We start from the raw sequence: 19,071 nt of genomic DNA, 5'->3' as shown, positions 1-19,071 counted from the left end.
CCCCCCCCCCCCCCCCCCCCCCCCCCCCCCCTGGCGGCCCCCCCCCCAGGTTAAGGGTTTTGGTGTGGCTAGGTTGGGGTTTCAGGGCAGTTGGGGTTTCAAGGCGTTTGGGTTATATTTGGGTTATATTGGCCCCAGCCCCAACCCCAACCCCATATTTAGGGTTAGGGTTACGGTTAAGGTTGTTTGGAAAGAGAGAAAGCGAAGAGCTCTGTTTTGTGTGGGGTTGTGTAAAGGCTCCCCAGGGGAGTTCAGGTGTACCCAAAGGCTTCCGTTGGGAGCACTTTTTCAAGACAATTAACACTGTTTATCTGAAATATCCAGGATAATATCCACCCCTTATTCTATACCATTTACAGCATGCTCAGGTCCCACATTTTCTGTGACATCCTAATTAATCACCACCTTTCTGGCCTTTTGATAATCTACACAGAGCTATCATTCCTTTAGTCTATGGGCTATCCCTCTAAAATGTCTGTTGAGTTCACTTAGTCCATGACTTTGGGCTCTATCCTAACAGCCCTTCAGGGCAGCATAGGTGGTCAGTGGTTTTATATTGTTCTTGTTGAGGCCAGCTCTGGTTCCATCACCGCTGTCCTTGTTCGGTGCTATCACCACGGCACTTTGCTCAGCTCCATCAAAATTAATTCTTCAATCTGTGTGACTCTTACTGTAATACAGTTGCAGTGACACATATCAACTGCTGTAGTGATGGCATAAAGAATTACATAGCAATTAACATTTGCTACTTGGCCAAGATATAGCTGCTCTTTTATTGATCACATCCATAGGGATATGATGATGTCCATCTTGCCCTTTTATTCTTAAAAAACAACAGAAAAACAAAACAACAAAAAACAACATCAACAACAACAAAAAAACACCACCAACAACAAAATCCTTTCACCTTACTCTTTTTAACAGGAAGAAAAGCAGCCATCCAAATTTGTATTACTTTCTTCCCTGTCTCAAAAGTGTCTTCTCCTGTGTTGCCCTCACATGATGATGTTTTCAACTTACTGCAGGTGTTGAGGAGAAATATTTCTTCACTGAAAGAGTTGTGAAGTGTCTGAACAGGTTGCCCAGGGAAGCGGTTGAGTCACTGGTAGGTTAATGGTTGGACTTGATGATCTTGGAGTTTTTTTCCAACCTCACTGGTTCTATGATTCTATGAGGTGCTGATAGGAGCAGAGCAGACACATGGCTTGCAAAGACGATTGTGTTGTCACTGGTGGCTCAGTGATACCTTAGTGATAAAAGGCAGACCAGAGAAAATGTGGGCTTCCTCTGGAAGGAGATGGGAGGAGGCTGAGGCACTCAGCAACTTTTTTTTTTTTTTTCCTCAGTCATTGTCATAAATGATTGAGTCGCAAATAGGATTCTAATTAAAGTTTGTAATTTATTAAGAGGCAAGCAAACAGCGCTGGGTGCGCCGGGAGTCTCTGCTCCACCAAGATGCACACCTGTTACATCAGGTGGCTGATTTTTATGTTCCTAGGCTAATACATATTCATCACTATTCCTAGAAAAGGCAGGGTTATTATAATTAGTTCCCAGAATCCAAACCCTCTCCGGACGCATGTGTGTCATGCGTCTCTGGTGGTCTTTCTGGGGGTCTCTTGTGCTGAAGGCTTGTAGTCTTCCTCCCAGGCTTTGTCCTTCGGTCATCCTTCAACTCCCCCTTTCTCTTTATTTGGTGGATCTCTTTGCTGGATATCAGAGGCTTGGGCAGTGTCCCATGCAAAAGTCTGCAGTTTCCTAAAAATACTCTTTCCTCTTATCTTCCAGACTCAAGTCTCAATGTTCGCCCTTCAAACCCCTCTATTTACACAAATTGCTTGTCCCTTCCTTTGCATGATACAAGAACTATGTACACTAATCACTCTGTTTTTCTTAGATAGAAGGTTATATTTCATCATGCGGCCCTAGCATTGTTCCATACTGACACGAATCAAATTAACACATTTCACAGTCATCATCGTCAAGTGCTCCATCCACCCTGCCCAAGTCCCAGAAGGCAAAGCCAGGGGCTGGGAGAATGAAGAACTGCCCAGTGTAGAAGATCAGGTTCAAGACCGTCTAAGGTACCTGAAGGTGCACAGGTCCATGGGACCTGATGAGCTACATCCATGGGTCCTGAGGGACTTGCTAAGCCACTGTCCATCATATCTGAGAAGTCCGTTAAAGCACCCACTGAATGGAAGAGGGGAAACATAATCCCCATTTTAAAAAAGGGAAAGAGCAAGACCAAAGAACTACAGGCCAGTCAGTCTCACTTCTGTGCCTGGTAAGATCATGGAGCAGATCCTCCTGGAAACTCTGCTAAGGCCCATAGAAAATAAGGAGGTGATTGATGACAACCAGCGTGGCTTCACTAAGGGCAGATCGTGCCTGACAAATCTGGTGGCCTTTTATGATGGGGTTACAACATTTGTAGACGGGGAAGAGCAACTGACATCATCTACCTGGAGCACAGCAAAGCATGTGACACTGTCCTCCATGACATCCTTGTCTCTAAATTAGGGACACAGGGATTTGAAGGATGGAGCATTAGGTAGATAAGGAACTGGCAGGATGGTCTCAATCAAAGAGTTGTAGTTAACGGCTCAATGTCCAGGTGGAGATCAGTAATGAGCGGTGTTCCTTAGGGGTCAGTATTGAGATCAGCATCTGATTAACATCTTTGTTGGTGACATGGACATTGCGATTGAGCATACTCTCAGCAAGTTTGCCGATGACACCAAGCTGTGTGGTGCAGTTGCTGTGCTGGAGGGAAGGGATGCCATCCAGAGGGAACTGGACCGGCTTGAGAGATGGGCCACTGCAAACCACACAAGGTTCAACAATACCAAGTTCAAGGTCCTGCATCTGGGTTGGGACAATTCCAAACACAAATACAGGTTGGGCAGCAAATGGGTTGAAAACAACCCTGAAGTGAAGGACCTTGGGGTCTTGGTGGACAAGAAGCTCATCATGAGCTGGCAATGTCTGCATGCAGTCCAGAAAGCCAACGATATCCTATGCTAAATCAAAAGAAGTGGATGGGTGCCCACTGGCACAGGGTGGGTGATGTGGAGGATTGCTGCCCTGAGTACAGAGAATCAGCAATTCTGTCTCCTGTGTGCTGTGTCAGGAATTGAGAGGGGATTTTATTAATGTTTATAAATACGTGAAGTATGGGAGACAGAGGGATTTGGCCAACCTCTTTTCAGTGGTTTGAGGGGACAGGACAAGGGGCAGTGGCCACAAAAAGAGCACAGGAAGTTCCGCACCAATATGCAGAATAACTTCTTCACGGTGAGGGTGATGGAGCACTGGGACAGGCTGCCCAGGGAGGTTATGGGGTCTCCTTCTGTGGACATATTCAAGACCTGTCTGGATGCCTACCTGGGCAACCTGCTCTAGGGAACCTGCTTTGGCAGGGGGGTTGGACCTGATGACCTCTTGAGGTCCCATCCAACCCCTACAATTCTGTGATTCTATAATTCTGTAATTGGGGTAACTAAAAGAGGCTGTGGAAGAAAAATGGAACAAACCTGGTGAGTGGAGACTGCCCCAGCCCTTGCCCCACACTTGTACCCAGGGTACCACACATGTACCCTGAAGCACCCAGCGGAGCAATGGGACTTCCAGGGCTGGTGCCATGCAGCTGGGGATGGAGTGGGGAGTGAGTTCTGGTCAGCACATGGCGTGACAGAGGAACCCAATCCCTGTCCGGAGGTGTGCTGGGAAGTCCCCGTGCTGATGGAGTTCTGTGCTCATCCAACCAAAAACCCTTAGCAGCTTTCTGGTACCGAAAATGGCCTACAGGAAAGTTGGAGAGGGACTGTTTGTCAAGGAGTGTAATGATAGGACAAGGAGTAATGGCTTCAAACTAAAAGAGGGTAGATTTAGATTCAATATAAGGAAGAAATTATTTACTCAGGGTGTAGTAAAGCACTGGAACAGGTTGGCCAGAGAAGTTGTGGATGCCCCATCCCTGGAAGTGTTTAAGGCCAAGTCAGATGGGGCTTGGAGCAACCTGGTCTAGTGGAAGGTGCCCCTGCACATGACAAGGGGGGTTAGGATTAGACGATCTTTAAGGTCCCTTCCAACCCAAGCCATTCTATGATTCTATGAATTTTCAGCACAGTTATGCAAGTTGGTGAAGGTGCTATTAACTGTTTACAATGGGCTAGCAGCAGCTGAACCATTGATTAAGGGAAGAAGTGTAAACTTATGCCCCAACAACTGTTCTCAAGCCTATTCTTGGTAGTAAACCACTACCTTTACAGGCAGCATCTACGACCACTGTGGGCACTGTACATCCATCATTGTGTAGCCATGGATGGCTTGCCTAGGGAGACTAGAGTTACCAAAGTCACAGAACCTATAGGAATGCCCACTGACTGTGGAGAGCCTCCTGTCCAGGAGGTCCTGAATTCAACCTGTCACCCAGACAGTGTCTGGTTTACTGACAGGATTCAGGGTAAATTCCAAGGAATGACTGCTGCTGTCTCTGTAGTGGATGAGCTTGTCACAATTGAATGGACAGAAGGTTCTGCTCAATTAGCAGAGCTATGGGCCATATAATTCTAGCTCTTAGAAATGGTTATTGCTCTGTCTGAGGGACTGCCTGCTGGAAACCGGAGCAACAATTTTCTCAGAAGAACCTCCTTTTGTAATTGAGACAAAACTTGCAGCTAACGTACCCGTGCCTCTAGGGTCCAGGTCGATTCCCCATCCCATTTTCTCATGTCGTCTCCAAGATCACACAGGTAAAACTACTGGGTGGCATGTGGTGTGTACCCACTATATCCCCTTCCTTGAGCAAAGAAACTCTTAACTCCTGATAGATGAGACACTGCTTTGTACACGTGGGGAGGAAGATATATTCTCTTTAAGTTGATGGACGTCTTGGTAGTTTCTCAATAGTCAAGACACAGGCCCATAGGGAAGAAAAGAGACTTCCTACTGCTGGAGTTGGCTAGCCAATTCATCCACCATGGGTTCCTCTTGGTCTTTCCAAGTCATTACTGCCATGAGCTGGCATATGATGATGATGTGCTCTGTACAAACTTCCACCACATGGCTCATGTGCACTTGACTTGATTTGGATCTTTGGATATGTGTTCATTGTCTAGGTTACCATAAATAATCTGCAGAATAGCTAATTCCCTCAGGTACTGCATACTCCTCTCCCTGGGGGTCCACTTGCCTGGCTGACATACATGATCTTCCTTGAAGGGATACCTTTTCTTCATGCCTGACAGGAGTCACCTCCAGAGGGTGAAGACTTGTGCTTTTGCTTTATCAATGCCCTTCCCTAGCAAGGGATCCCAGCTGCCTGGCTTTCCTGCCCACTGATTCAAGGCTACTGGCCCTGTTATCCCAGTATCAGAGTAGCCAGGTGACAATGTGCTCACCTGGGCAATGGCTGAAATCTTTTTGCATCACACTCTGAACTAGGGATCAGATGGTTACTGCTACTCTTTTTCTTCTTCCTCCATTTCCCATGACGCCCTACTTCAGAGTAGCTTGCCTTGTCTTCTTCCTCCTTCCTTGTCAGAGTAGGAGTTTCTTTCCTTACTAAACAAGCTGTCTTTCGCATCTGTTGTTTCATCTTGTGTATAGTGATAGCTGATACTGGCTCTTGCTGGTTTGCTGGCCCAGCCACGGGGCCTGTCGCAGTGGTTGGAGTGGCTGCAAGGTGTATTGCAGGGGTTGGAGTTCCTGCAGGGTGTGTTGCAGAATTTGAAGTGACTACAGAGACTGTCACAGGGGTTGAAGTGGTTGTAGGGCCTGTTGCAGTGATTGGAGTTATGCTGACTGCGGCTCGGTAAGACTAGGCCAAGCTGAAGTCATTTGTGTCTTTTTGGAATTGCCAGGGTGCTGACATGTCTTTTGGTATGTCAAAGTTTTGAAGAGCTATTGTAACTAGCCTGGAGGAGAAGGGGAAGAAGAAGGGGAGGAATGAAGTAGTGGGGAAAAGCGTCCCCCCTTGTCTCCCCCACAGATTGGCTCCCTGAGGAGAAAAGATAGTGTACTTATTAATAGCTTCCAAGACATGAATCCTGAAGTACAGAAGTGATTAATGACTAGTAATTTTATTGTACCACTAGCCAGTGATACACAGTACAACAAAATAATAACCTTAAGCCACCACCCAGAAATGATAAACAGCACAACAAGGAACATAGATAGAGAAAGGTCCAGGAACATCTCCCTGTTTGCAGGTTCTAAAGAACAGCTCAGAAAAAAAATCAGTGCAGGCTGTAAGTAGAGATTAGTGAAGCTACACTCTAAGGTTCATCACCAGCTGATTTATCTCTCAGTGTAATTAATGCTGTAGGACTCTGTTAGCATGTAGCCTTTCTACCACCACCCTCCCAGTCAGAGCAGGCAAATGAAGGCAGAGGCTCTAAAAATTGCTGAAAAGATAACTTTCCAGGTAGCACTTGCCTCAAGCTTCCTTTCCAAAAGTCCCCTGGGGAATGCCTTGGGGTGATGTGGAGCTTTGAGCACCCTGTCCGACGCAACAGCCTCTTGACAGCAGAAGAGAGGCTGCTTTGGAAGGCTTTCACCTTTGGAAGCCATCCAGCAGGACCCCTTCTCTTTTAACCCTACCAATGCACTGTGGCCCTTTATCATGGCACCTTTGGGCAAAGTGGGGAAGTGCCTGTGCAGGCATTCTGCAAGGCCAGTGCTGACTGCACGGGCCACAGGGGAACTTGTGCTCGGGCGCCTGGAGCACCTCCTGCTCTCCTTCTGCATTGACCTTGGTGTCTCACTCCACGCTCTCCCAGCTGCTGTTGGCAGGCTGAGTGCTGAGCCTGGCAGGCAGCAGAGGCCTTGTCCTGGCACACAGCCCCTGGGGCACAGCAGGGACCCTGCTCTGCACCACAGCCCTGGGCACCCCTGCCTGCACCCCCGGCCGCACAGCCTGCAGCTGGCCCCAAGAGAAGGGAGCCCTTGGGCACTGCACGCTGACCCTGCAGCACACAAGCCCTGCGTGCCCTTCAACTCCAACATCAAGCGTCCTCCTGACAGCTCCCATCGGCTGAGGGCTTTGCCAGCTCCAGGAGAGCCTGGCAGGGTGCGCAGCGGCATTGCCCTGCACTCAGAGACTTACCGTGGGGAGGTGGCTGTGAAGATTTATCCCCCAGAGAGCTCTCCTCTGGTTTCCCACCCCAGGCTGCCCTGAACCTCTCTCCCCTTCTCACCTCTCCCCATGCCAGCTGCAGGCAGTGCCCCCAGCCCTGCTGCACCTTGCAGAGGAGCTGCTCCTGTGTGGCTGAAGCAGCTTCTCAAGTAGTCCAAGTCTGATGCAAACTCCAAAGCCTCTCACAGTGTTAATGGTCCACCAAGGGACATTACTGACCAAGCCTCCCCGTGGGCTTGTTAGAGCAGAAAAGTGCAGGCAGTGATGATGGGGAGACCAAAGCCAACTAAAGGTGGCCCTGATGCTGAGGAAACCTTGATGTGTCCCATGAAGTCCAACAGTTGGGCCCTGACCCCAGCCTCTGGGAAGGGAGGTCCTGTCCCTCCAGTGGGGTTTAGGGCTCTTCCTGGGCCAGTGCAATGTGGGTAAGGGCAGTGGCAAGTACAGGGCTACAGGAGGACGTCTCCTAGACTCCTGGAGGGGGATGAGGAGGCATTGAGACCCTATTGTTGTAAAGATGAGGTGTCTCCTCATAGGCATCAATGACAAAGGCAAAAGTCAGAGATCAGCAGACAAAGATGTTCCCTCTGTTGGGCACTTGCAGCCTTGCAAAAGAACCTTGACCATAACCACCACACGCTGTCCTATGCTGTCCCATGTCTGCAACTGTTTCCCAGCAGGACTTAGGTGTCCACACTGCTTCCTCACGTTGTTCTCACTTGAGCACCTTCCTGCCTTGACTGATGTCTCTCCATCTGCCCTCAGTAATCCATGAAACACAGAACCAGGGGCTCTGGGTGAATTACTGTGAGAACCATCTCTGAAACACCTAATGACACTACAAAGCAAGCAAAACCAGGATCACAGTGAATGAATGCTTGGCTCTTTGTATGCTAGGGTATTTTCCAGGAAAACATATACCTACACAGACACATGTACAATATGGATCTGCCCAGCAGCTGGACTTGGACCCTCTGCCTAGCCAGGAGCTTTCCCCATGACCCCCTCCCATTCCCTGAACACACAAACCATAACGAGTCTCTCCTTTACAGAATCACTGAACCTTTGAGGCTGGGAGACAGCAAGGTCCCACATTTATCTGCCTCCTTCTCCTGTTGATTTTGGTCAGGAGTTCCTTTCTCATTTGTGCCAGCCTCCTGCCGCTTTGCTTTCTTCCTGTGTGTCAGGGTCGAGCATTCAGGAGCTTGAAGAGGTGATGATATAACAAGGAGCAATGGTTTGAATCTTAAAGAAGGGTAGATTTAGATTAGATATGAGGAGGGAATTCTTTCCTTATCACGGTGGTGAGTCCTAGTAAGAGGTTGCCCAGAGAAACTGTGGATGCCCCTTCCCAGAAAGTGTTCAAGGCTAGGTTGGATGGGGCTTTGAGCAAGCTGGTCTGGTGGAAGGTGTCCCTGCCCATGCCAGGGGGGTTGGAATTAGATGATACTGAAGGCTCCTTCCAACCCAGTTCATTCTATCAGTTGATGCTCGCCACCTCCTCAGTAGAGGGACTGCTGTTCTGACTAAAGAAAAGGAGCAACCAAGTCTCCCACTGCTGCGGAGAAGCTCAGCCCAAGCAGGCTGCAGGCCCTAGGCCTCACAAGCTCAGCACAGCGCGGGCACCTCGGCCCAAACCCCGGGGGGGGGGGGGGGGGGGGCGCACCGGGAGGGGGCTGGGTGTGGCCACGCCCCCTTCCCCAAAAGGGCGGGAAGGGCTCCTGCTTGGCCCCGCCCCCTTCCCCGAGAGGGCGGGAAGTGGGCGGGGCTTGCACCCATTCCCTGTGAGGGGCTGTGAGGAGGAGCAGCCCCCCCCGGTGTCCCCTCAGTGCCGTGAGAGCATGGAGAGCGGAGAAGGCGCAGCCAGTACGTACTGCCTGTTGCCCAGAGGGCGTTAGGCGGCCCCCCAGAGAATGAGGTGGCCCCAGCATGGCTCCAAAGGGTGCATGGCGTCCTGCCGTGCCAGGCAGCACCCCGTCGGGCCCCGTAACCTCTCCCGTTACCCTCCCGCAGCTGGGGCCGAGGGTGGCTGGTTGGAGGAGTCCCTGCTGGACTGCGCCTTCGCTGCCTGTGACGCGGAGCAGACAGGTAGCGGTGCTGGGACCCCGATTCCATCCCATGGCCTCCTTCTCGTTCCGTGCTGCCTATTTCCACCTTCTGAATAGCGCGCGGAAGCTGGGGGATGCTGCGGGAACATGTGCAGGGGGCTGGAGCCCAATGGGTGGAGGAATGGGCAGCCCAATGGGTGCGCGCACTGCCCGACGGACGCGGGGCATGTGGTGAGCTTTGCCACTGATGGCAGGTGCGGTGCCAGCCTGGCGCATTGTGGAGTACCTGCAGGCAGTGACGGGGCGTAGCGGCGAGGAGCAGCAGCTGCAGGAGCTCAGGCAGATGCTGGAGCTGACGGCGGCGGGGGTGGCCCTGGATCTGCCCACCTTCCGTGCTGTCATGCGCGAGTGGATCGCCCACTGTCAGCGGGACGGGTGAGCGCTTGAGGAAACAGGCATGCGGGGGCAGTGCTTCAAATGGTGGCATTACAGCTCCGTGCCTGGACACTGGGTGTGCCTGGAGCATACAATGGAATTATGGCTCCGTGCCTTGACACTGGGCGTTTCAAACTAAATGTGGGCATTTCAGCTCTGCATCTGCAACACCTGTCTCAATGTGGGAATTCGGGCTCTGCAGCTCAAAACCGGGTGTTTCTGGAGCTAGATAATGGAATTAGGTTTCTGTGCCCCAACAGTGGCATTTCAGGAGCCAAATACTGGAATTATGGCTCCGCGCCCTGACACCGATTGGTTCAGGAGCCCCAGTGGGAATTGTGGCAGAGAATCGCCGTGCTGTGTGCCCATCTCACTGATTCCCACCAATGTCTCAATGCTTTTCTTTCCCCAGGGCCTTGCAGCCTGCTGAGGAGCTGGATGTAACAGCTGGTAGGTGTCCGCACTGGAAAAAAGATCAGTGCCCACTCCAGCCATGCTGCGCGTTCTGGCAGCACTGCTAATTCGAAGCCCCAGCTGAGTGACACCTCCTTGTTTCCTGCCCACAAGGCGTGGACTTTGGTGGAAAATGCAATCACACACAAACCACTGAGCCACCCCATGTCCAGCCATAATGCTGCAGTGTGGGGTGGAAAGGAGAGTAGCGGGGCAGAAACTAAGAGATGTGGGGCAGCAATTGGAGGTGTGGGGCAGCAATTCAGAGTGGTGGGGCAGACTCACAGATGCTCACGGCACCAGTGGCACTGTGGTTTTGTTGCTGGGGCTCCATGGATGCAGACTCCCATCTCTCTCTACTCTCCCAGGACCTCACGTGCTCACAGCCACATTGGATCTTGAGGGCTATGGTGGTGAAAGAGAGAGCGTGACCTTGTAGGTACTGGCATCATTGGGCTCCCAAATCACACCTCAGTGGTGCTAATGAGCCTCCTCTCACTGCAGGGACACCAGGAGCGTCCAGGAGGAGCTGGAGCGCTCCAAGCAGCACTTGGCCAACCAGAACGCCACGCTGCGCTCTGCACTGGAGTCAGCTGAGGAGCTGAATGCCCAGCTGGCTGAGGAGGTGGCAGGGCTGACGGCGCAGCTCCACCGGTCAGAGGGCACCCATAGGTGCTGGGAAAGCGGGGCAGGGACATGCAGGCAGCTGCAGATGCGTCTCTGCAGCAGTGCTGCCGGGTGATGACCAGCAGCCATCTGTCTCTCGCAGTGCCCAGCAGGCATTGGAGCATGGCTGGGCAACCAGCCAAAAGCTGGAGGACCTGGAGGATGAGGTGAGGAGGCTCCAGGAGGAGAACAGAGGCCTGATAGAACAAAATCAGCGCCTGGTGAGTGCCCCCCACCAGCTGCTCGGCAACTCTGTTGCTCATTTTCCCACTTTTTCCTCTTAAAACAATGCCAAGGTGATGCAATGACTCCTGGCTGCTGGCTGCTGGCCTTTGCCCTGCCTTCGGCGGTGAGGCTGCATTGGGCAGGGCCAGACCTGGTGGTGTGCAGCCTCCGGTCGCATGCGCCCCAACTAGTGGGCTGATCCCAGCAACTTAACGGCACACTCTTTCCCCTCCAGGAAAGGGAGCAGCATGGCCTTCTGGAGGAAGTCACCGGCCTTCAGGAGACGGTGAGGATGGGCACGAAGAACCAGGGTGCCCCGCAACACTGTGCCCCCACAACAATGGAACACCAGCAGCTCTTAGTCCAATTTCACTGGGTATCAACCCACTTTCCTCTGAAGCAGAACTCAGTGCTGCTCTCTGAGGCCAAGGGAAGGAAGGAGAATCTGCAGGCACTGGAGGCAAAGAATGATGCCATCCTGCAGGTAAGAGGCAGCCGAGCCTGGTCAAATGCTAACGAACCAGCTCCCTCAGCTGGGGGGGAACAACAACACATGGGGCTGGCGGCCCCTCCCCCATTATGCCCATCTGTGGAGGCCAATGTGGCCATGGCCTCCAGCCCTGTTGCATTGCTGTGGTCTCCTGCTGCGATCTGCCTTCGCCAAGGTGAGCACCTTGAATCCCTCTCCTCAAGTAAATAGTCCCCCAGGACTATTCCATCCCCTGCAAAGGGATGGAAGCACCCCAGATTCGTCCCTGTTCCCCCCAGTTCTGCAGATGATGTGTGGCATGCAGGCCCTGTTGGAGGCTTTGCAGCATTATGAGGGCGCTGTGTGGGCACAGCCCCCACAAAGCCCCCAAATCCAGCAAAATGGAGAGGAGAGATGGGAGAAACCCTAACAAAGTCTTTTTCTTCCCCCAAAATCAAGGAGCTACAGATGGAGATCAGCAGCCTCCACAAACTGCTGAGGCAGAGACTGGAGGCTTTGGCCATGTAGGTGCTGTGGGTACTTGGGGGGACACAGGGCTCTCACTGGCTGAAAATGCCCGTAGAACTCCCAAATCCGCGTTTTCATCCTTCTTCTAGCTCAGCCTCAAACACCACACATTTGTGAGGCAGAGGTCAGGGCAGACGGTCTCCAGCTGCTTTTTGGGGCAGGATGCTGGAAACTAGGGCTGTCAGAATCTGAAGGAGTAGGAAGGTGGGAGGGAAAAAATGGGTAAAATTGTAATAAAAAAGAAAAAAGTGTAAATGTGGGCATGCAAAGAGCATGGACACAAGTGTGGCTCCTACAAACCTGTGCTGGCTTGGAGTGATGGCACATGGCACTTTGGGTCCCCCAGAATTCCCATCTACCCCTTGTCCATACTGCCCATCACCCCCCCCCCCCCCCCACTTTCCAGCCCTCCCTGCATCCCCCAGTGCCCATCACCCCCACCCCCCAATGCCAATTGCTGTCCCCCGTTTCCAGCCCTCCCAGCCTCTTCCTCCCACAGGCGAGCCCCAGAGCCTGAGACACAGTTGCTCAGCACGGAGCCATGGAGGGAGGTAGGAATCACCAGAATCACGTCTTTTCCCCCAGAAAATGTCAAATGGGGGGCAGAGGAGGCACAGCCATGTCACCATGTTCCCCACAGCCCTCCCAGTGTGCAGACCAGAACTGCCAGTGCACATGGTGGTAAGTGGGGGTCTCACTGCCGTGGGTCACAGCACCCCACACTGTGGGTCAGGAAAAGCCCTGGAGGTTTGGAGGGGTGCTGCACCCCCCAGATCTCCCCCCAGATCACTGAGTGGCTCTGCAGGCGCCTCCCACTCCTGCTGCTGGTGCTGCTGCTGGCACTGCTCTGCCTCCTGCCCCATATCGCCCCATGGCTGGAGCTGAGCTACCTGAGATCCCCTCCACTGTGAGAAGCCCCAGGTAAAGCGACCAGACCCTGCCGTGGGGCATGTGGGAGCCCAAGCCTCATAGTGGGTACGGCAGCGCGTGGGGCTGTGGGGTAGAGTGAGTGTAGAGCGGGGTTAGGGGGGAAAGGGGGTGGAGGGGGAAATTGTGGAGTGGAGTGTGGGGCTGTAGGGCAAAGCGTGGGTGGGCTGTGGGACAGAGCACAGTGCTTGGGGCACACTAAATGCTCCCCCTGCCCTATAGTTGCCCTGCAGGGGCCAGGCTGGGAGCCACGGCACCAGGTCGTTTCCCCAGTCCAGCCCCTCCATCCTGAAGTCCCAGTCCCCCAAGTAACATCCCCCTGCTTTTTCCAGGTCTTAGCTGCCCCTGCATAGCACGGGACCACCCCATGGAAGCTACTGACCCCTATGCCATGGGGCACAGGGGTGCACACAAATGCCCCCAGTGAAGTCCCCCTCTGCCACGGCACCCCACTCTCTATGTGCCACCCCCCAAAAAGGAGGAATAAAGCTGTGCCTAGCACTGCCCCGTGTCACACAGAGTGAATGGGGGGACCCTGTGGGAGGGTCATTTGGGCGGGGCTTTGAGTGGTGTAGGGATGCACAAAGTGTTGGGGGGGGGGCGGGGCACGAAGCATTGCCTGCTGTGTCCCAGTATGTCCCAGTGTGTTCCAGGGCCACCTACAGGTGCTCTCAGCCCCATCCCAGTGCCCCATTGTCATCATCTCAGTGTTCCCACTGTCCTCACTGGTTTCATCCCACTGCACACATTATCCACATTCCCAGTGTTCCCAGGACTACCTTGTCCCCATTGCGCAATCCCCATTGTGTCCCTTCTAGTGCCTATGTCCTGAGCCCAGTGCTCCCAGAACCCTGTTAGCCCCATTCCCAGTGCAGCCAGTGCCGCACCTGGGCGCAGGCCCACCTGTTACTGTAAAAGTCAGTCAAAGAAACTCTCTGAGACGCAAATCGGAGTTTCAGAAAGTAGGCATTCTTTAATTGCGGTACCAGACAGTGGGTACAGGGGATCCACTTAGTGTGTGTACCAAATTGTCCAGGCTGCAGGCAACCCCCCTGTTCCTTGTCCGCCCATTAGTCCCATCTGTAGAGGCCAGTGCAGCCTTGGCCTCCAGCCTTGGTGTGTTGGTGCAAAGCCTCCCTTTCCTGCTGTGATCTGCCCTCGCCAAGGTGAGCAACGTGACCCTCCCCAAAGAAATGCCCCTCCCCGGGACCCCAAAAGGGATGGGAGCCACCCCCAGTACCCCAAATATGTCCCCGTTCCCCCTGGATCCTCAGATGGTGTGCCACATCCAGAAGCTGACAGAGGCTCTTCAGCACTATGAGCATGCTGTGCAAGCAAACAAAGGCAAGCCAAAGCTGGACAGCAAACATCAACCAGCTCCCTGCACCTCTTCTCTCTGCAGGGCCATATCCCGAAGGAATCATCCAAGCAGGACCCTCAGCAGGTCTATGTCAGCTCACTTCAAGTTTTGTGCTTTCCCTTGTTCCCCTCTCAGCATCCTCAACTCTACCTCCTCACCTTTTTCAAATCCCTGAGCAATTCATGTTGAGTTCTAAGTATGAAGTCTTGCAGATCACGTCACCTCACTGGCTCCTCAGTCACCGATATCTGCCAGATGTCATTGAGGAGGGCTTGTGTAAGGGTATGCAGAAGCAGAGGGTCTGCTCCTTCAAGGGTATCTAGTCAAGGACCTTTTCTAGTGCACCAAGGGATGCTGATAAGGGAGGCTGTGAGGGGAGCCAGACCCAGTCAGTTGAGCCAATTGATAAGGAAAGGGAGAGAATGTGGGGATGCTGACTCACACAAGGCTGTCTGACTGAGTGGTTCTAAATTGAGGTAAGAGTAAGAATGGGCAGCAAAGATATGAATATGACTATGAGAGAGGAGTGTGCTCAGGTGGCCAACAAGACCATTGGGATGGTCTTGGGATCAGAAATAGTGTGGCTATCAGCGTGAGGAAAGTGACTGTTCCCTGTAGTCAGCTCTGGTGAGGCTGCACCTTGAATACTGTGTTCGTTTTGGGGCCCCTCTCTGCAAGAAGGACATCGAGGTGCTGCAGCGTGTGCAAAGAAGGGCAACGGAGATGGTGAAGGCTCTAGAGAACAAGTCTGATGGGGAGAGGTTGAGGGAGCTAGGGTTGTTTAGCCTAGAGAAAAGGAGGCTCAGGGGAGACCTTATCGCTCTTACAACTCCCTCCTAAGAGGGTGTAGCAGGGTGGGGGTCAGTCTTTCTCCCAAGCAGCAAGCAACAGGAGAAGAGGAAATGGCTTCAAGTTTCACCAGGGGAGGTATGGGTTGGGTATGAGGAAAAATTTCTTCCCTGAAAGGGTTGTGAGGCCTTGGAAGAGGCTGTCCAGGGAAGCAGATGAGTCACCGTCCCTGCAGCTATGCAAAAGACCTGTAGATGTGGTGCTTGGGGATGTAGTTTAGTGGTAGACTTGACAGGGCTGGGTTAGCGCTTGGACTTGATGACCTCAGACCTCTTTTCCAGCCTAAATGATTCAACAGTTCTATGCTAATAAGCAGAAGTGCTGAGACACAGACCTGACTAAGCAAACATAGAGACAAGGACAAGACACAAACCATGAGGGTTCTTCTTAACAGAAGAGCAGAGAAAGCAGCTAGAAATAGAAGATCTTTTTATAAGAGGATTTTCCAAGCTAGAGAAAGAGGAAAGCATATGTGTGTGTAACTTTAAGAAGAAAAGGAAAAACTTGTTCTGGAGCTCGAATGGAATGATTGGCTTCCTGGGAATGATGCTTGGGAGATCCTTTGGAGGTTCAGAAAGATGTTCAGGTTCCCAAGAAACATTTGCGGATTCCCCAGGGAGATGCACCCAAGATCCTCCCTGCAGAAGCAAAGCATTGCCCTGGTTCACACCATTTCCCATAGACACACAAGCATGTCCAGAGGTTACCCAAGCTTCTTTGTGCAGAAAACAGGCATCTCCCTGGAGCACTCTAGAGTCTCTCCAGACCACCAACCTATCTTACTGGGAATACCCAAAGACCTCCCCAAGATCTTTTTCAAGGAGCATTAAGGAACTTCCCTGGAGGAGAACTAGGGACAGCAAAAATCTCTGGGAATACAAGCATCTTCCTGGAGCACCCTCCGTGGCACCAAAGCATCTCCCAGGAGCACAAAAGCAACTCCCTGGGGCCAAACAACATCAGGGTTGGTACCCAAGAATCTCCACAAGGCATCTTCCTGGAGGAGCCCTGCATCTCCTCATAGCACTCATGCATCTCACCGGAGCACCAAAACATCTCCCCAGGGCACCCAAGTAGCTCCCAGCATACTCTGATGTCTCCCCAGAGCTCCCAAGCAAGTTCTTTGAGCACATGAGCATCTATCTCCACAGGGCACTGAAATACTCAAACAGCTCCCAAGGACATCCAAGCACCTCAAGCTTCTCCCCAAGAAAACAAACCTCTCCTTGGAGCAACCCAGCATCACCTCCAAGAACCTTAGCATGTTCTAGCTCACCCAAGTATCTCTGTGGGGCAAGCAAGCATCTTCCCAGGGTAATCAGGTTTTTCTCGTCCCATTTGCTGGGGTAGACATGCATGTCCCCAGGACACCCAAGAACCTGCCTGGGGCATACAAGAACATCCCTGGAGAACCTGACTGTCCCACCAATCTACCCTAGTGTCTCCTGTAGCATGCAAGCATTTCTGTGCAGCATCCAAGCATCTCCCCTAGGCATATTAACCACCTTCTTGGGCATTTCCCTGGGGAACACAAGCACCTACCTATTAGCACTCAGGGGTCCCAAACACCTCCCTGGAAGCATCTCATTTGAATTACCCAAACATCTCCTCAGGGAAGCCAAGCACCCACATGGAGATATCAATTAATGCTCATCTGGCAACCAAGTAATTCCTGGTCACCCAAGCATCTTCCTGGACATCCAAGGATCTCACCAGGACAAACAGGCATCAATCCATGGCATCCCTACACCTTCATAAAGCCCCAAGGCTCCTTGCGCATCAAAAAAATGTGTCATTGTGGCAAACAAGCAGTATCTTGGAGCCAAAATGAATCCCCTCAGGCTACCCAAACACCTCCCTGAAAAACCCAAGCACCTTCCTGCAGTACCCAGGGGGACCCAAGCATCTGCTTGGAGGACCAACAATCCGCCCCACAACACTCAAGCATCTTAGTGCAGTACAGAAACATCTCCCCAGGGAACCCAAACACCTCCTCAGACATTCAGATATTTCCTCTGGACAGTTTCCTGGGGTCGCCGGGTGGGGTCCGCAAGGGCACCTGGGGGCCCACTGGGGGTCACAGTGCGGGGTCTGCTGGGGTGCCCGGAGGCCCACTGGGGGTCGCTGGGCGGGGTCCGCTGTGGTGCCTGGTGGCGCGCCGGTGGTTGCCTGAAGGGGTGTGCTGGGGGGCCTGTCAGCCTGCCAGGTGCCACTGGGCGGGGTGCACCTAAGCGCCCAGGGGCCTGCCGGGGGTCACCAGGCCAGATCTGCCAGGATGCCCAGTGGCTTACGAGGGATCGCGGGGCAGGTTTGGCAAGGGCACCTGGCAGCCCGCCGGGGATTGCTGGGTAGGGTCCACTGGGGTGCCCGGGGGCCCGCTGGGGGTTGCTGGGCTGAGTCCACTGGGGTTTCTGGGAGCCTGCCCGAAGTTGCCAGGCAGGGTGCACTGGGGTGCCTGGGGGCCCACTGGGGTTTGCCTGGCGAGGTCCACCAGGGTGTCCGGTAACCCGCCGGAGATCACTGGGCGGGGTGTGCAGGGGTGCCCATGGGCCTGCTGGGGGTTGCCAGGCGGGGTCTGCTAGGGTGCCCAGCAGCCTGAAGGTGGTTGCTGGGTGTGGTCCACCGTGCCCAGGGGCCTGCCAGTGGTCACTAGGCGAGGTCCACCAGGGTGTCTGGTAACCTGCCAGAGGTCGCTGGGTGGGGTTTGTGGGGGTGCCCGTGGGCCTGTCAGGGGTCACCGGGTGGGGTCTGCCAGGGCGCCCATTGGCCCAAAGGTAGTTTCTGGGCATGGTCCACCGCGGCGGCCAGGGGCCCACTGGTGGTCACCGGCGGGGTCTGCCAGAATGCCCAACAGCCTGCCGGGGGTTGCCGGGTGGGGTGCACCGGGGTGCCTGGTGGCCCAATGGGGGTCGCCCAGTGGGGTGCGCCGTGGCGTCCAGCGACCTGCCGGGAGTCAACAGGCGGGATGTGCTGCAGTGCCCGTTGGCTTGCCTGGGTTTGCTGGGCAGGGTATGCCAGGGTTCCCGGGGCCCGCCATGGGTCACTGGGCGGAGCGCCCGGGGGCTGCCGGGGTTCACCGGTTGGGTTCTGCCGCAATAGCATGGGGCCTGCCGGGTGTCGCAGGGCAGGGTCTGCCTGGGGCGCCCTGCGGCCCACCATGGGTCGCCGGGTAGGGTGCAGCAGGGTGCCCGATGGCCCACCTGAGGTCACCGGGTGGGATCTGCTGGGGTGCCTGGGTGGTTGCCAGGGGCCACCTGTTGGGGACCACCGGTGCACCTGCGGGCCTGCCGGAGATTGCTGGGCAGGGTCTGCCAGGTCTCCCAGGGGCCCACCAGGAGCTGTTGGGTCGGGCCCACCTATGCGCCTGGGGGTCGCAGGGGGTCACTGGGCGGGGTGCACTGGAGCACCCAGGGGCATGCCAGAGGTCGCCGGGTGGAGTCCTCCAGGGTGCCTGGGTGGTTGCCAGGGGTCTCTGGTTGGGTCCACCGGGGAGCTGTTGGCCCACTGGGGTTCGCCAGGCGGGATGCACCGGGGTGCCCGGGGGCTCACCACTGCTCTCCGGGCGGGGTGCGCCGGGGCCCCCGGGGGCCCGCTACAGGTTGCTGGGTGGTGTGCACTTGGCACCCGGGGGCCCGTTCGGGGTCAAAGGGCGGGGTCTGCCGGGGCACCCGGGTGCCATGGGTCACCGGGCGGGGTCCACCGGGGTGCTCAGGGGCCTGCAGGGAGCTGCTGGGCAGGGTCCACTGAAGAGCCCAGGGGCCAGCCGGGGGGGTCTCTGGGCAGGGTCCTCCAGCGCGCCTGGGGGCCTGCCGGGGGTCCTAAGCGGCATCCGCCAGGTCTCCCAGGGGCCCGTGGGGGTAGCCGTGCGGGGTGCGCCAGGGCGCCCGGGGGATTGCTGGGGGTTGCTGGGCCATGTCTGCCAGGGAGCCAGAGGGTTTGTTTGGAAAGAGAGAAGTTGCAGAGTCCTGTT

The 19,071-nt window shown here is 54.4% G+C and overlaps 1 protein-coding gene across 1 annotated transcript; it reads left to right on the top strand.

Moving 5' to 3' along the window:
- Window positions 1-8,982: 8,982 nt before the first annotated feature.
- On the top strand, window positions 8,983-12,170 carry KASH5 (KASH domain containing 5). Its single transcript, XM_035308815.1, has 9 exons — window positions 8,983-9,007; window positions 9,155-9,229; window positions 9,444-9,624; window positions 10,037-10,074; window positions 10,446-10,512; window positions 10,582-10,731; window positions 10,847-10,964; window positions 11,204-11,452; window positions 11,897-12,170. The coding sequence occupies exons 1-9, from the start codon at window positions 8,983-8,985 to the stop codon at window positions 11,963-11,965; spliced, it is 972 nt and encodes a 323-aa protein (XP_035164706.1). The 3' UTR covers window positions 11,966-12,170.
- Window positions 12,171-19,071: the final 6,901 nt, after the last annotated feature.

The sequence above is a fragment of the Oxyura jamaicensis genome, chromosome 33, assembly GCF_011077185.1.
Source record: "Oxyura jamaicensis isolate SHBP4307 breed ruddy duck chromosome 33, BPBGC_Ojam_1.0, whole genome shotgun sequence".
Taxonomy (NCBI): Eukaryota; Metazoa; Chordata; class Aves; order Anseriformes; family Anatidae; genus Oxyura; species Oxyura jamaicensis.
This window is presented reverse-complemented; position numbering and strand designations above follow the sequence as displayed.

Excerpts from the sequence above, each read along its gene's own strand:
- KASH5 (XM_035308815.1), top strand. The coding sequence starts at position 8,983 with ATGGAGAGCGGAGAAGGCGCAGCCA. Across the intron at positions 9,625-10,036 it reads GCCCACTGTCAGCGGGACGG|GGCCTTGCAGCCTGCTGAGG; the intron begins GTGAGCGCTTGA and ends TTCTTTCCCCAG. Across the intron at positions 10,732-10,846 it reads CTGACGGCGCAGCTCCACCG|TGCCCAGCAGGCATTGGAGC; the intron begins GTCAGAGGGCAC and ends TGTCTCTCGCAG.